Raw genomic sequence first — 18,231 nt, forward strand, 5'->3', positions numbered from 1 at the left:
AGCGCGCGAGCAAATTTTTTTGGCAGTTATTTATTTTAGAAAAGCGTATCAAGTAGCAATAAAAAGCAAATAATTACGTTTTAATCAATGTATCTTTATTAACTTGTTTCTCAATAAGTCAGCGTAGCCAAATTATTTTTTCTTACTTAATTCAGGCCTACTTTCATTGCCTTGATGCAGATGGGCCCACCGGTCCATTCACTTTTTTCACGAAATGACTTAGCCTAACTACACCATAACAGCATTGTTATGACAGAGCAGAGAGATGTAAGTAACTGATTAAGAATTGATCTTTACAATTTTGCTGACAGGTTGTAACAGACACTCTGTGCAAAGGGGTTAATAGCAGGCTATTACAGTGGGGTCACATGCCCCTGTGAAAAGCGTCTGCCGATGCCAATTGTTCTCATAGCACTATGTATTTACAGGGGGGCCCTTTCTAGAGATGCACCATATCCTGATTTTTAGGATCCTGCCGGATACCGGATCCACTGGTTAAGATCCTGCCTGATCCGGAACCGGATACCAGATCCTACGAGTGGGTTGAAACACATAGCCAACTCGCACACATTTGCCCTTTTTATTACGTTGGCGCAAACTATTTTTAAGACTCATTGGCTTACTGCCACACTGCCTTCAACGGCCACTTCCAAAGGGCTTTCTTAATCATTTGCTAATGGGTCATTCCACGCCAAATCAACAAGAGCCCGCGCACTTAGGTCTCAAAAAATTCTGAAAATATTACTGAGTGTACCCATGGTACTTAAGAGAAACACTGTAAATTTATTTGAATGTAAGATGTATACTCTCCATGTTACAGCCAATTCTACTGTGGAGGGGGGGTGTCCATTTTGTTCACACTCTTTTTTTGTCAAAGTTCACAAGCATGTAGCTCAAGAACTAAACCATGTAGGAAGCTCAAATTTGGCATGCTGGTACATAGATAGGAAAAGTTTGTTGCAAAACTGTTTTGGTCTGTATGATCCTGCATCGTCATAGCATTCCCACAAAGATGATACAAATTGTACTGTAGAGTACAATTTGTTATATTGTGGAGTTTTTGGCTGTGCTCTGTTTAGGCCTTCAGAAGACATATTTGTGCCCAACATAGCCTCTTGATTTCTTTCCCTTGTAGAGACAAGTAGGAACACTCTCATAAAAACCTATTAATAGAAAGAAAACCCCATAAGTGTTTGACCAGAAGACCTCACAAGTCTGACAAATCATTTTGGGTGTCATTTTCAGAGCACCAGAACACCTTGTGGGATTGTCCACAGATTTTTTTTTTCTTCATTCTCCATGAAGTCTTCTTTTTAAAAATGCCAATGAGACTTGTCTTATGTGACATTTTCTTGTTTATTTTACACTCTGAATAGAGACAAACTGCTCTTTTTCCCAAATGACTAACATCAAACCTGAAAGAAAAAAAACTTCAGAAATAAGTAATCAGAGGTATATCAAGCAAAATACAAACATAGAATTTCATTTTAAATCATGTATCATTAATAGTAATTCATAATTAGCGTCATTGCTGTTTCATTTGAAGTGCAGAATGTAGAGCATCTCTGTCTTTCAGATCAAGGTGGTACTGCCTCCCACTGACAGTTGTAGGTGCACTGAGGAATGCAACAATGCATTGCAATGGCATCCAACAAATATCTTCTCTTGATGGCCAGAGAAAAGATGGAGTGGGATAGGGTGGATGCATGAAGCATACCTGGATGTCTGATTCTGCTTCACTCTTGTCACGAATCATACCAATCCAACATTTGTCATCATACATGCGTCCAAAATAGCTTCCAATATGGCACTGTTCTAATGTGAGAGACACTGCTGATGCAGTGTTTGTGTGTTCTGGAGACATTGGCATCTCAGCTCCTTCAGAGAATATATGAACCGTCAGCTGACTGTCTTCCCCAGACACCCGACTTACTTGTAGTCTCCCGTCCTCTGTAGGGATGTAACAGTGGTATGCTCGAGTACCAGGTACTCTTTTGGCCTTTGCAAATCGCATCCTCTGTTCAGCAGTGTGGGAGATGACATCTTCATTTGATACAAATAATAAATGAACATGTTTAATATGTCCTACGCCCCACTTCTATAGATCAGCTGGTGTCAGTATGTGTCCAGAAGTTGTAGCTTACAGACTGGCTTTTGCTGCCTCTCTTTTAATGGTCCCACCCACACCATCACAGACATTTTTTCCATGGGATGTAGCAAAAAAATGCCATTCCGCTTCAAATCCAAAGTCATGGTGGTGATATACAAGATTTGCAAAGTTTTTTAAATTGGGATGAAATTACTGGGATGAAGCTCCATCTGAGAAGTAAGAGATTTTGCTTACTTGGGGTGCTATCTTCCGCAGGTGGCTCAGGACGTCGTTCTGGAATCTGTGAACTGTTACTGTGTCATGCTGTAGACAATCACTTATAACACACATGCACTCATGATGCAGTTCATCAGTTTCATCCCTGAAATAAGCAACAAAAGGATGAATAGTCGCCTGGGAATTTTCCCAATGATACCCTTGAACAGCATCCTGCACCACAAAGCTGTAGTTCTCAGCAAAATCCAGAATGATTATTGCTTCATTTTGTTTCAGCTGTTCTTTCAAGGTGGACAAAAATGCTCCTTGGTGTTTCCAAATGAAATGATGGCTTGTGAGTTTGTCTGTCTTTTTCACAATGGTCTCAACAAAGTCAGCCAGTGTGCTAGAGCACGTTTGAATTGTGGTGTGATCTGTTGACATCCATTGTTTGAATGAGACCTCAGAGTCTTCTGTTGTGTCATCTAACCCACTTATGTCCTCAAGGTAGCTCCTTAGAACATCAACCCCAGGACAGCTTGGACATCTGTGCACCATACAAAGTTTAGATGTCACTGAACAGACAAACTTTGACATCAGGTCATGGTATGTGATTGTATGTTGTGCACTTGGCAGGGCTGTCAGCATTAACTTAATATTTTGGTGTGCCTGGCATACACATACAGAGTGTGTTCCTCTACTCCCCACAGTGATGCAGTGACTGGGTCGCAGTAAACAAAACTTGGAAAATCCTATTTTGTCATCAGGAAATTTGGCTTTATAATTTTCATACAGTTCATTCAAATTCATCAGTATGAGACATTTTTGTTTGTGCTCCCGTTTTCCTGTTTCAGTGGACTTTACAGACTTGTAGTCTTTTGCGCCTGGAAGTATTCTTGAATGTTCATCACTTTCATAGAACGTTTTGACCCTTAATTCAATTTCTGATGATATTGCGGTGGAGGCTCTTCGCGCTGAAGGCTCAGCAAGGATGCCATGCTCTTGGCGTAATTTCCGAGCAGTTCTGACCATATATGGACTTACTTTAAATGTTTCTGCTATTTTCCGCACACTCCAGCTGTCTGGTGCCAGAGTGAGGAGTTGGGTCTGCAAATGCCTTGGGGAAACAGCATTTTTTTCTTTCAGCAGGTCCATCAGTATATCCAGGTCCTTGCAATTTGAGCATTCTTGTAATGTTGATGTCGGCACACCACAAGCCGAGGAGATCTTCATTACAAGAGCCTGGTTAACCTCTGTTACCTTTCTCTTGGCATAGCTCGACATATTGCTGACCTGAGAAGTTCTGAGAGGAGACACTCCAAGTTCTTCTAGGCTGGTGTTAAGTGTCGGTACACCTGAAAGTCCATAGTCCAGAGTGACCTCCTCAGTTTGGTTCATTGAAGGACTTTTGGGGGCATTGAGGTTTGACAGACACTTGTAGCACATTTTCTGACCAGGAATAACTCTCACTGAAACATCTGTAAGCACATTCAGTTGGTCAGCATCCTTCTTGCTCAGAGTTTTGAGATTTGCTGTTATTGCCTTTGAATGTTGCCTCAGAGGGTCAATGCATTTCTTTTGCAAGTATTCATATTTGTCCATGTAGAGCTTCCAGTGGTGACTGCATACTGTTGCATCTGGCCCAGCTGTATTCTGTGATCTGAGATTTAGTAGTTCAACATCTGTTTCAGCCAGGTCGCTCAGCCTCAGGAGGTCATGTTTCCTTCAAAGGAATGTGACAATACATTTGTAAGACTTAATTCCAGAGTTGAGTCATTAATACATGCATTTATTGAATAAAAGATGACTAACCTTGTATAATGAGACAGATGACATTCACTTTCAGCAGAACCAAAAGTGCAGCTTGGATGATTTGTGGCCATTTTATGATTCAAACAATGGTGGCAATGGTGTCAAGAGTGTCAAGAGTGCCACTGGGATCACTGAAATAAAAAAGCCTCTACCCCACCTCTATGCTGGTGCCGTCAGGTGATCACGTTAGCTTCATCAGGCCATGTTAGGAAAGGTGCAGGTGCACAGATCTACTACTGGGAGCACCCACAGGTGCTCCTTAAATCATTGAAATTGAAAAGGATACCTGCCCCCTGTACAGGGGCTCTCAGGTGATCATGTCAGGGCAATTTGTGTTTGATTATTTAGTCTTTACACAGTAAAAAAAGAACTGTTGTTTTTACGGAAAATTGCTGGCAGCAGTGGTTGCCAAAGTCTACCTTTAAACAAATATCGGTATATTTCCTTTTTACATTTTACGGTAAGATTATGGCAGCTGTGGTTGCCAAAGCCTACCGTTAAATAAATAACGGTATTAATTTTTTTTACATTTTACGGTAAAATTATGGCAGCAGTGGTTGCCAAAGCCTACCGTTAAATAAATAACGGTATTATTATTTTTTTACATTTTACGGTAAAATTATGGAAGCAGTGGTTGCCAAAACAGATTGGACAGATTATATTCAGGTGAGTTCAATTATAGAGTTACAATCAGACAACTGATTGGACTGATTATACTCAGGTGAGTTCAATTATAGAGTTACAATCAGACAACTGATTGGACTGATTATACTCAGGTGAGTCCAATTATAGAGTTGCAATCACATACAACTGATTAGACTGATTCTACTCATTGGAGTCCAATAAACATCAACTTAATTAGATACCTAAATAAATGCCCAATTGCCAGATTGTCTAGTGAAGGCAGGTGGACCAGTCTAGTATCATCAATGAAGGGTATGCAAATCCATTCTTTATTTTAAAAAGGCCTGAAAATAACCTTAAGGAAAATGAAGGCCAAAGCTAGCGGGGCAAGCAAGCTAACAAACAAGCTGGTTAGCAAGCCACCATGTAGCCACCCTTACAACGTGACCTGCTAGTCGGGCCGGCCAGGTGAGGGCAGGCCAGCAGCCGGCCAGCCGGCCTTACAGCCAGCCAGCCAGCTAGCTAGCTAGCAACCAGTGAGCAGTACAATGCAACAGTCCCTGTTTAAATACATGTTCAAGTGAACCATGTGACCCGAGTGATGAAGCATTTGGCAGGTGCAGGCAGTAAGTTAATCATTGCATGACAGCCCTTAGCACTCAGGTGAGGTCAGGAATTGATTGATAGATTGATTTGGATGGGGTAGAATGACAGTTTCAAATAGACTGGGCTACTTCTAAGAGCTCAAGGGATTACTGTCCCAGGTAGACTTTTTCAGATTATACTAGCCTATAGGTATATTTTACACATTAAATGAGGCTAAAGTGTAGGCTGTTACCGGAGAAATAATAAGTTACAGTGAATTACTGCAAAATGTGCAAACTGTTGCCATTTGCAGTCCTTAACTGTTGCACAGTTTATTCAGTTGCCAGCTTCATTGTTGTCAAATCTACAACGTGGAGGCACCTGGAGCCAAGCAGACAGGCAATATGTTTTCTGTGGAGTAATTAATATTCAATTCATTATAACCTCCATTGCTTTCTGTTGGGTAGGAGGAATGCAAAAAAAGATATTCTGAATTTTGAAGAGGTTTACCGTGTCAATTTGCCTCTAAATCGAAAACTCTGATGGCAAAGCCTCAAAGTCCAATAAGGGGAAAAAAAATTGCGGTGGAGAATTTTTCGCAGGATGAACTACAACACATGCAGAGGGTTGTACTCTAAGTTAATACTCATTGATGGCTACTAATCAAATAGCGTGTTGACATCAAACTCTGCCTGTTACAACCAGCCTATCAGTGGTTTGACAAGTTACACCTGGAACAAGTGCAATCACAAGAGATCTATTGGACTAAAAGAGGACAAAAAGCCTAACACGACCAGAAAGAGCACCTACTTTTTGTAGTATACACAATGTGAAGAAAAGCAGAACAGAGTTCTTTGTCTGTTGGTTCACAATTTGGTTCACTAACAGAGGATTGAGTTTGGTTCACTTATAGGGGACTCAACAAAAATGGCTGCTCATGTTGCCAAAACATTTGAAAATTGGGGAGGCATGTTGGGGAGGCATGTTTTTCATAACTCTCAAGGGAGTTAAACATTAACTCTCTAGCTCTCTTAGCTCAACAACTCGGATCCAGAGGAGTCGAATAACACTCTGTAGTGTTGCTGCAACTCTTGATGTTTAGATTTTGGCTGAACACCAGTCTAACTCTGATCAATCGAACTCTGGCAAATTTGCTGTGTACATATGTGTACACCAGTGAAAAATAAAGTCATGTACCGTTTCTTGACTACTTCATCTTCACTTAACGGTATTTTCCAATATTTTCTTTTCAGTGAGCAGTTCAGTATTTTCTACATATTGACACCAGTGAAAAATAAAGTTATGTACCGTTTCTTGACTACTTCATCTCACTTAACGGTATTTTCCAATATCTTCGTTTACAGAGAACAGTCCAGTATTTTCTACATATGACACCTGTCAAAAATAAAGTTATGTAGCGCTTTTTGACTAAATAGTGGCTTGCCATATTTAGGACAGAGATAAACTGTTTTACATTTTACGGTCACTGACTGTTGCAATTTGACAGTTTTTTGCCATAATTTCAACAGGCATTTTTTACAGTGTACATTAAATGTTATAGAAATCATGTTGCTCTCTTTTTGCATTTTGCCCATGTCCAGGGTGGAAATTAACAAAGAAAACATCCCATAAGACAAGTCTCATTGGCAAGAAGACCTCATGGAGAATGAAGAAAAAATGTTTAAAAAAATCTGTGGACAATCCCACAAGGTGTTCTGGTGCTCTGAAAATGACACCCAAAATGATTTGTCAGACTTGTGAGGTCTTCTGGTCAAACACTGATGGGGTTTTCTTTCTATTAATAGCTTTTTATGAGAGTGTCCCTACTTGTCTCTACAAGGGAAAAAAATCAAGAGGCTATGTTGGGCACAAATATGTCTTCTGAAGGCCTAAACAGAGCACAGCCAAAAACTCCAGTACAATTTGTATCATCTTTGAGGGAATGCTATGACGATGCAGGATCATACATACCAAAACTGACAGTTTTGCAACAAACTTTTCCTATCTATGTACCAGCATGCCATATGTGAGCTTCCTACATGGTTTAGTTTTTGAGCTACGGGCTTGTGAACTTTGACAAAAAAAAGAGTGTGAACAAAATGGACACCCCCTCCCCCAGTAAAATTGGCTGTAACACGGAGAGTATACATCTTACATTCAAATAAATTTACAGTGTTTCTCTTAAGTACCATGGGTACACTCAGTAATATTTTCAGAATTTTTTGAGACCTAAGTGCGCGGGCTCTTGTTGATTTGGCGTGGAATGACCCTAATATATAAGTAACTCTTAATTATTCCTCATTTCTTAAGCATGTACGTTAATAAGGACCCCTTGTTAAGCATGAATTTAGCATTACTTAAACCTTAGGTAATGCTTAGTTCGTTCCTTTTTCAATCATGTGATAACCATTATCTCTTTATTATGACTCATCACTTAATCATTAGTAGGTATTGTTTGTTAATGGTTTGTACATGGTGAATTCACTTCCTGTATACAATTGTTAGCGTGTTAGTTAACCTCTTCATTAATCATTTGTTAGCATATAAATCTGAATTATTCCTCATTGGACATGACATGTTAAACCCAGAATGGATTGAGGCTTATGTGATGCGCCTCGTGGATGTAGGAAAGGACAAAGCATTAACAAAGCATTCACGTGTGGCTTGCTAAGGCTTGCTCATAATTACTTCATAAGTTATATAACTCATTACCTAAGCAAATCCAGGTACCTATTCTAAAGTCAGAACTGTTAATGCTTTACAAAGCATTCACATGTGGCTTGCTAAGGCTTGCTAATGACTTCTTCACAAGTTATAACCCATTACCTAAATAAATCCAGGTACCTATTCTAAAGTGAGAACTGTTAATGCTTAACAAAGCATTCACGTGTGGCTTGTTAAGGCTTACCCATGGGTACCACAATACTTCTGAAGTGTCACTCGTATGAACTGTACAACACATTTACCTTACTAATCAGTCTTGGGCTAGGTATAACATGCAAAATACTTCAGATAGAAACAATAGTGACATAAAACAGAACATAATACAGTATGTGATGCGCCTCATGGATGTAGGAAAGGAACAAATGCTTAACAAAGCATTCACGTGTGGCTTGCTAAGGCTTGCTCATAATTACTTCAAATCCAGGTACCTATTCTAAAGTGAGAACTGTTAATGCTTTACAAATCATTCACATGTGGCTTGCTAAGGCTTGCTAATGATTACTTCACAAGTTATAATCCATTACCTAAGTAAATCCAGGTACCTATTCTAAAGTGAGAACTGTTCATGTTAAACTCAGAAGTCAGTTGCAATAAGATTAAGTCAAAATGGAGTCAATACAGTGCTGGGAAGGACAGCAATATTTTGTACTTATGGCACTTGTTGGACACTAAACTGAAACTCTACTCAGACTCCTACTCACAACATGGAGACTGCATTAACTCTGATTCCTGACTTCGATTTCTTTATTGGTCATATGACAGCAGGTTCAATACACAGGGAAGCGAATCACGTAACCATGCAGCTACGCTAGCCCTTAGGTTACATCTCCCTTACTTTAAAAGAAATAAACAAACAACACATTCCATCATTAAAGTGCAGTACTTCACAACAGTTAAAAACATTCAGGTAAACATTGAAGTAAACATTTTCCAGTGCATTCATTTTGGTACAGGTTGTTTCTTTTTCATTTTTTTTAGTCTATTCACTTGTAAACAGGTATATATTCTTTTTCTATTTTTCACAACAGGACAGCAATCCGCCTACACCCTTTTGTGTTCCACTGGTCCAGTCATTTCTTGTGTCTGTACTAAAATGTGTATCAGGGCAGCGATCCGCCTACACCCTTTTTAGTATGTCACAGGTCCAAAACCTGTCTTGGCTTGATGGTGCGCCCATATCTGGTAGTGTGGCCTGGTCGCGCCTCTCTTTCTGGTGTGGCCTTGCCATCAGGGTCAGGGCTTTCGTGTGGTGTGCTGGTTTGCAATGTGGGCTATTAATGTTGTATTAGTGTGTATGTTATGTGTGCATGTTGCTGAGTATTAGTGTGCGTGCCAGGCATGCTCTGGTGTTTCGTGCCTGTAGTGTCTGGATCCTACGGTGTCGTGGCAGAGATGACGTCTGTACCGCCAGAACGTCTGCCCATCACGTGTTGAAGCATGGTAGCTTCTGTATGTGTATGCAAGGTTACCACTGCTGGTTTCCCATCTTCCTGCTGGAGACAAACTGGTGTGCCAACTGGTAGCTTGGGCTATGGCTTGGTACCTCCGTTGAAGTATTGCTGATGACGTTGTTGACATACCGTGCGCTGCTCTCTGGCAATGTGTTGGGTTACTACTTGTGGTTGCAGGTGTTTCCATGTGATTGGTAGTATGGATCGGAGGCGGAAGCGAAATGGGCACACTGCCTAATGTATGCCCCCGAGGACGGCGGGAAGGGCAGCTTTTGGCCTTCGGCAGGGATGGTAATAGTATTCGATGGATTGTACTCTGCGAGGACAATGCCCAAAGAGAGTAAAAGAGACGAAATATCCAAGGCACTCTTCCCAAAAAAGTTAAAATAGCTTTATTAAATGGCTAAATCATTGTAGAAAAGTTAAAAACGCCAACATGTTTCGGCCAAGGAGTTGCCTTCATCAGGGCAGAGTCAATACAGTATTGACTCTGCCCTGATGAAGGCCACTCCTTGGCCGAAACATGTTGGCGTTTTTAACTTTTCTACAATGATTTAGCCATTTAATAAAGCTATTTTAACTTTTTTGGGAAGAGTGCCTTGGATACTTCGTCTCTTTTGCATCCTATTTTTTGACCAAAGAGCACCTTCGGACTACCAACTTAAAACGCCGTAGCCCTCCAACTTTTCCTATTGGCCCAAAGAGAGTAGTTTGACAAGGGACCGATGGAGAACATGTGAATGTTTAGGCGGAATTAGTTGAAGCAGACTCTGATTGTTCCTTCTTGTGATATCCTGGAAGATCAGACCATGTTGTATGAACAATTTTGACAGAAATGTAAGAAATTTCAAATGGTGAACAAACTTTTTCCTATGACTGTATCAGGACTTGACATGAACTTTTTCGCTTGCTGGCCATTGTGGCTAGTGGTTTTCCCAAGTCACTAGCCATTCAGCTATTCTACTAGCCACACATTTGATATTGTTTCTTTTTTATTTATCATGACGCTTTCTAACTTCAGAAGATGAGGTGCTAAAGCAAGAAGATGAGTGCACAGTTTTCTACATGGAAATAAATCATACAAATAGAAACTGAGTAACTGAGCTTTTTCTCAAACTTCTACAAACAATTGTTACAAAATTGATATGGGGCAAAGTGCAGTATATTGCAGGGTATTCTGATATATCATACCATAGAATAAGCTACCAGCCAAATTGGCTAGTGAGTGACGCTGAAATTGTTACCAGCCACAGCCAAGTTTTACCAGCATTTGGCCGGTTCGCAGGTGCCAGTGTCAAGCCCTGGGGCCTCATTTATAACGGGTGCGTACGCACAAAAGACTGCGCACGCCAAGTTCACCGCAAGGTTTGGTATTTATAGAAAAAGAACTTGGCGGTAAACATGCGCAGCTCCACGCAAAGTTTTACCCATGCGTACGCCCTAAACAAAAGACCAAACGCGGAAAGCGCGACCTCGGGAGGTAGCTGGAAGAACGACCCGAAATTGGTAGGGGAAAAAACGGAGGTCACGTGTCACGATACTTTAACATTAATCCATTTCGCAATGAAAAACGTGATTGTTATTTGTTTGGTAATGGTGGAAAATAAATAGTAGGCCTACCTGGCCTATCCATAGTCACATGCATGTTTTGTAAGGAAGTAAGCGACGCTTCGAATTTTATATTTAGGGTACATTACATTTGGAAATACCCTAATCACTCACAGACCTTTCCAGTATATCTGTAGGCTATAATCGTGTGTGCATTCCGACTCTGCAAGGAATTACGCCAACATTTAAGCCAGTTGAAGAATCATCTGCTCGAGTCCCACGCGCAGCTGCAGGCCTACTAATAAAGATAATGGTTGATTTTCTCAGCCATTCGGCATACAGACAAGCATACAGCCAAGTGCCATACTGAGGACAGCTTCGTTTCTGTTGTTGCATGCCATTTCTTTTTCATGCGGTTCGTCAGCAAATGAGCAGAGGTGTGCATTTCTAAGACTGCTGGCTTTATAGACTGATAATGCACGTTTATAATACACACATTAAATAAATACAGACTAGAAAATGCCCATAGATGTCATGCTGTCGGTGGATGTGTCGATCGACAGTTGGGGCGTCGCTTTGAACTGAAAGCAGACAGCTGCGCGCAGTGACCAACGGTAAACCCGGTGCATATGAGGTGCCATGAGACGGCGAATAGATTTTCTACCAGTGAATTTCACATGGGGACATGCCATGCGAGATGTTCCCTTGACGCAGCTATTTTTCCCCTTGTTCACAACTCAATTAGTACTACATGTCCATGACTTGGCAGGTTCATGTCCATGCCATCCTTATTTTATTTATTTTTATTTCTGGTATAGCGTGACTTTTGCGAACATAACCGTCCACATGCTGCAATTCGAGGGATTTTGTTTTTTGTACACTTCCCAAACTTAACTGCTCCACATTGCCCAACGTTCTCTAGGCCTATCTAATAAAACGCTTTGCTCCACATGTGGTAAATAGGCTATCTCGTCTGCTTTCCGCACGCCGTCCACAGATATGAATATTCATTTTGGGCGTTTCACTGAATATTCATAGATAATTATGGGTGTGTCCACAGGTGCGCACATATGCCGCAACTTCAGAGTCAGTTGGGATTTATAAAGGGAAATCGACGTGGAACGTGCGTGCGCCATGCTTTATAAATCTGAATATTTTCTTGCGCACGCACATCCTGAGTTTCGTGCGTGCGCCATCTTTTGGCGCATTTCTTCCGCAAAGTTTTATAAATGAGGCCCCTGGACTGTATCAAGAATTCTGCATTCTCTCTCTCCCTCTCTCTCTCTCTCTCTCTCTCTCTCTCTCTCTCTCTCTCTCATCCACAGCGGGCATGTATGGACTTCGCCATCAATGCTAAACCACTAACACGGTATATGCCTCAGGACAAGCAGTCGAACCAGTACAAGCTGTGGAGGTTTGTGGTGTCGACACCCTTTGAATACGCCATCATGACCCTTATTGCCCTCAACACCATAGTGCTGATGATGAAGGTGAGTACTGGCTAGAGCTTTCTTTGTCTTTGTTAGTGAGCCATAAACAATGTCATGCATTATTTGTGCTGTGTATCAATAATGTTGTGCATGAAAGCTTTATTGTTTATGGTGTACTATGTTTTTGCCTTTATCTCCCACATAGGATTTTTTTTTTGAATTTGGCAAATATGCAACTTCAATCAGTCTCTATTTAGATGGAAATGTTTCAACAACACTGATGTTTCCCAAAACTATTGTTAAGAATGACGAACGTTTGGATAAAGTCAACTGTATCGTTCAACTACACAGCTGTTTCCCAAAAGCAAATCAAACCATTGGGAACGGCATTATTAAACCGCGTGCATTAAAATTGCAAATGCAATGTAATGTGAACTGTATAGTATAAACCTGTGTTTCTTGACTGGTGGGTAGGGACCCAAAATGGGTCACAGAGGGGTCCTGGGTGTAATAGGATGATAGGATGAGCCTTTATTGTGTCTTCTTGAGAGATTTTTTTTTGAGCACAGAGAGTCATTAGACATTAGACAAACAAAAAACAATTAACATGCAGGACTGGGTCCGTGTATCATCCGATCATTCAACTATTCCATTCAATCTGGCAAACGGAAAACGAAATATCGACTCCATATTTTGTTTACCCAATTTTCAATATGACCAAAAATGGGAGGTTGTGTTGATTTTCCTTTTCCCAACTCAAAACAGAACAAGTAATAATCAAGAAAACCAAAACGGAATAACAACTCTAACAATATCCCGCTGTGTTTTTCTATTGCTCGCCCTGGTAAGACACGATGCACAAGTATCCGCCAAGCATGCTGCTTTGCGCATTTCCTCGAGGCCTACAGTCAGCCTGCTGCTGGGCCAGTTTTTCAAATTCCTCCCAGTAAAGGGGCCGAACTATATGTATGTATTGTAGTCACCGACTGTCAATGAAATAAAGAGACTTCATTGAAGTGGGGGTCTGGGGGTCCTCCCCCCCAGAAAGTTTTGCATTTTTTTTGTAATGTACGAGACAGGAGAACCAGATGCGTTTATCACGAACCCCAGAAGGGCTTTTATTGATTAGGGAAAAGGGGAGTTGGGAATGAAGGAATGAGGGTCTAGGGGTTCCAGGGGGTCCAGGGGTTCTCAGGGTTCGGGGTTCACCAGGGTTGTCAGGATTGCAGGGTCACAAGGGGTTAACAGGAGTGCAAGGTCACCTGGGATACGAGGGTCAGGGTTCCGGGGTCACCGTGGTTCCGGGTTGTCTGTGTGTGTGTTCCCCCGGGAGTGGAGCAGCGATGCCGAGAGCTGGAGAGTCCGGGGAGTCCTGGGGGAAACACACACAACAGAGCAGGTGAAGAGGAGCAGCAGTACAATGCAGGGGATATCCAAAATTGTAAACGTAAGACAGAAGGCTGGTCGATTTACCGGGGATGGTGAGCAGTCGGAGAGTCGAAGAGAAAAAGCGGGTCCGGGATCAGGAGTCAGAGTAAGCTGGAGCAGACGGGTTCTGAGGATGCTTGCAGACGATCTGACAAGAGATGACTGAAACAGGGAGCTTTATATACAGAGAGAGGTTGATGGTAAATGTAGTGCAGCTGGAGAGTTAACGAGGGTAAGTGGAGCAGAGCAGAGTGGAGACAGGTGAAGGTGATTAGGCAAAGCAGAGAGTGAAGTAGAGCAGAGTAGGAACAGGTGTACGTAATCAGGCAGAGTGGAGAGCAAGAGGTAGGACCAATTTGAGTGTTGTTATGGGGCAGGCAGAGAGAATTCATGACAGAACCCCCCCCTAAGGGACGGCCCCAGAAGTCCCAAAATGGAACCACCAAGGCAGGGAGGGCGGAGGGGGGAACCGGAGGAGGGCTAGAACTCTTCAGACCCGTCGGAATCCATCGCCACCCCCTCCGAGGGCAACTCATCCATCTCAACGTCTCCAGCAGTGGAGGCGGCATCAGACACGGACAGATCAGGGTCGTAGTTGGGGCCAGGGGCAGGTGCAGGCACAGGGTCAGATTCTCGGCCAGGAGGAGCGAGCGCAGGTGCAGGGACAGGTGCAGGTACAGGCCTTGCCCGGCTGGACAGCCGGATGGATAGGGGCGCGTTGAACCCCCTTGGGGCGACCCCCCCGAAGGGAGGGCTGGTCGGGATGGAGACGGTGAAACTCCGCAACCAAAGCCAGATCCACAATCCTGCTGGCAGGCACCCACATCCTTTCTTCCGGGCCGTAACCCTCCCAGTCTACCAGGTATTGGATCCCCCTGCCACGCCGACGTGACCGGAGGAGACGCGCAACCGTGTAGACAGGGCCCCCCTTAATCATGCGAGGAGGAGGTGGTGGCTGAGCATCGGGGACCAGGCCACTCTCGTGCACCGGCTTCAGTTTGGAAACGTGGAAGGTAGGGTGAACCTTCATGGAGCCGGGGAGCTTGAGTCGAACGACAGACCTGCTGATCACCTTCTCCACTTGAAATGGGCCGACGTATCGGGGTACCAACTTGCGAGACTCCACTCGGAGCGGCAGATCCTTAGTGGACAGCCACACCTTTTGTCCCACTTGGTACGGAGGTGCCGGTATCCTCCGACGATTTGCCCCGGATGCATAATTGGCCACTGACCGGAGGAGGGTAGTCCGGGCCTGGGACCAAGTTCTGCGGCAACGTCGGACATGGGCCAGAGCAGACGGACAGGATGCAGCGGCTTCTTGACTGGCGAACAGCGGTGGCTGGTAACCATACACGCAGTGGAAGGGGGAAAGGCCAGTTGCTGAGCTTGGGAGAGAGTTATGCGCATATTCTACCCACAGTAGTTGCTGTGCCCAGGATCTGGGATTGCGCGAAGCCATGCAGCGGAGAGACTTCTCCAATTCCTGGTTAAATCTCTCCGCCTGCCCATTTGACTGTGGATGGAAGCCGGATGTTAGGCTGGCAGTGGCCCCGATGAGATGGCAGAATTCCTTCCAAAAGACAGATGCAAATTGGGGCCCCCTGTCGGACACTATGTCCCTGGGTAGTCTGTGTATCCTAAAAACCTGCTCCAGGACTACTTGTGCCGTCTCCTTCGCAGAGGGTAGCTTGGGGAGTGGGACAAAGTGAGCCATCTTACTGAATCTATCAACGATGGTAAGGATGACATTGTTACCATCGGATGGGGGCAAACCAGAGACGAAGTCCAACGACAAGTGTGACCAGGGGCGCTTGGGCACCGGCAGGGGTTGAAGCAATCCTGCAGGTGGGCGACTATGGTTCTTATTCTGGCTGCAGGTGAGGCATGCCTTCACATATTCCCGGACATCAGCCCTCATCGAGGGCCACCAGAACCGCTGGGAGAGCAGGCGAAAGGTACGTTCAACCCCGGGATGGCAGGCCAGGTGAGTATCGTGGCCCCACTGGATCACCTGTGACTTAAGGTGACCTGGTACAAAGAGGCAGTCATCTGGGCAAGCACTAGGACCTGGCTGGGTACGGATTGCCTCTCTGACACGTTCCTCTACATCCCAGGTTAGAGCGGCGATGATACATGAGCTTGGGAGGACGGGGGTTGGTTCCTCCATAGGAGCTTCGTCTTTCTGGAACACCCGGGAGAGAGCGTCAGGTTTCCCATTGCGTGAACCTGGGCGATATGAGAGGGTGAAGTTGAATCGCGTAAAGAATAGGGACCACCGGGACTGGCGCGAGTTCAACCTTTTGGCAGTTCGTATGTACTCCAGATTCTTATGATCTGTCCAAACCAGGAATGGAGTACTTGTGCCCTCTAGCCATTGTTGCCATTCTTCCAGGGCAAGTTTCACGGCTAACAGTTCCCGGTTCCCAATGTCATAGTTTTGTTCTGCAGAAGTCAGTCTACGGGAAAAGAAAGCACAGGGGTGCAACTTGCCGTCTTCTGCAGCGCGCTGGGAGAGGACTGCTCCGACCCCAATATCCGATGCGTCCACCTCCACCACAAACTGCCGCTCGGGGTCTGGCATTTGGAGGATGGGTGTAGAAATGAAGCGGGTTTTGAGTGCTTTAAACGCCTTGTCCGCCTCTGGAGTCCACCGATACAGAGTCTTAGTGCTGGTGAGGGCAGTGAGAGGAGAAGCCACCTACTGTAATTCCGAATGAACCTCCGATAAAAGTTAGCGAAGCCCAAGAATTGTTGCAGTTTCTTGCGGTTCTCTGGTACCGGCCAGGTGTTCACTGCTGAAACCTTGGAAGGATCCATCCGGATACTCCCTTCTGTCACAATGTACCCCAGAAAGGACACAGATTTGGCGTGGAACTCACATTTCTCGGCCTTGACGAAAAGTGAGTTTTCCAAGAGGCGACGCAGGACCAGCTGGACGTGGTGGACGTGTTCAGAGGTGGAGCTTGAGAATATTAAAATATTGTCAAGGTAAACGAATACAAAGATATTCAGCATGTCCCGGAGGATGTCATTGACAAGGGCTTGAAACACTGCTGGGGCATTTGTAAGGCCGAAGGGCATGACTAAGTACTCGTAGTGTCCGGTAGGGGTATTGAAAGCAGTTTTCCACTCATCACCCTCCCTCATTCGTACCAGATGATAGGCATTCCTGAGGTCGAGTTTAGTGAAGATGGTTGCCCCTTGGAGTAGTTCAAATGCAGATGCCAGAAGTGGCAGAGGGTATCGGTTCTTGACTGTTATGTCATTCAACCCCCTGTAGTCGATGCAAGGTCTTAGAGATCCATCTTTCTTCCCAACAAAAAAGAACCCTGCTCCGGCAGGTGAGGACGATGGACGGATTATTCCAGCGGCCAGGGAATCATTGATGTAATCTTCCATGGCCTTTCTTTCGGGAGCAGACAAAGAGTACAGACGGCCCTTTGGAGGTGCAGTGCCCGGAAGGAGGTCAATGGCGCAGTCGTAGGGTCGATGAGGGGGCAGAGAAGTAGCTTTGGATTTGTTGAAGACCTCACGAAAACCATGGTAGCAGGCAGGTACTTTGGAAAGATCCAGGACTGATTCGGTGGGTTTGGGACAGGTGGGTAAGATTGCTCCTTTTAGGCAGGTCCGGTGGCATTCTCTTCCCCACTCCCGTACAATCCCAGTTTCCCAGTCGAGGTGGGGGTTATGTTGGCGTAGCCACGGATATCCAAGAATGAGTGGTTGTCCAGGGGAGCGCAGAAGATGGAACTGGATGGCTTCCTGGTGGTTTCCAGACAACAGCATGGTTACAGGGGCTGAGATATGAGTTACTGTGCCGAGCGGGTGCCCATCCAGAGCTCGTGCAGGAACGGGTGAGGACAGAAGGTGGCGCCCTATGCCCAGTTGTTGGGCAAGCTCAGCGTCCAAGATGTTGGCCTCAGCCCCAGAGTCGACCAAGGCTGACAGCGTGTGGAGGGAGTTAGGGAGCTGAAGACGGACCTGGAGCAGAGGCTTTCGGGCTATGGGAGGTTGAAGACATGCTGAGCTCACCCGGATCCCCCCTACGCCTGGTGAGCTCTGGCTTTTGCCGGACAGGTAGATACACGGTGGTTCTCACCTCCGCAGTACAGGCAAAGGTTTGATGCGAAGCGACGCTGCCGTTCTTCTGGGGTGAGAGAAGCACGACCGATCTCCATGGGCTCTGGTTGGGCTGAGTGTGTCAACTGTGTGGGCTGGGCAAGAGAGGTTACTGGATGAGTCTGGAAAGCCGAAGAGTCACCCCGAATGCGGACAGCATGTTGATTCTGGCGCCCCTTCTCTTGTCTGCGGGTCTGGATTCGGC

At 44.6% G+C, this 18,231-nt stretch overlaps 1 protein-coding gene across 2 annotated transcripts in view; it reads left to right on the forward strand.

Moving 5' to 3' along the window:
• cacna1bb (calcium channel, voltage-dependent, N type, alpha 1B subunit, b) overlaps positions 1–18,231 on the forward strand; it is a 400,044-nt gene that overhangs the window by 232,378 nt on the left and 149,435 nt on the right. For both annotated transcript variants that reach the window (XM_063211051.1, XM_063211050.1), the window contains exon 33: positions 12,375–12,539. In XM_063211051.1, coding sequence (XP_063067121.1) covers positions 12,375–12,539 — 165 coding nt within the window. The remainder of the gene's footprint in view (positions 1–12,374; positions 12,540–18,231) is intronic.

The sequence above is a fragment of the Engraulis encrasicolus genome, chromosome 11, assembly GCF_034702125.1.
Source record: "Engraulis encrasicolus isolate BLACKSEA-1 chromosome 11, IST_EnEncr_1.0, whole genome shotgun sequence".
Taxonomy (NCBI): domain Eukaryota; kingdom Metazoa; phylum Chordata; class Actinopteri; order Clupeiformes; family Engraulidae; genus Engraulis; species Engraulis encrasicolus.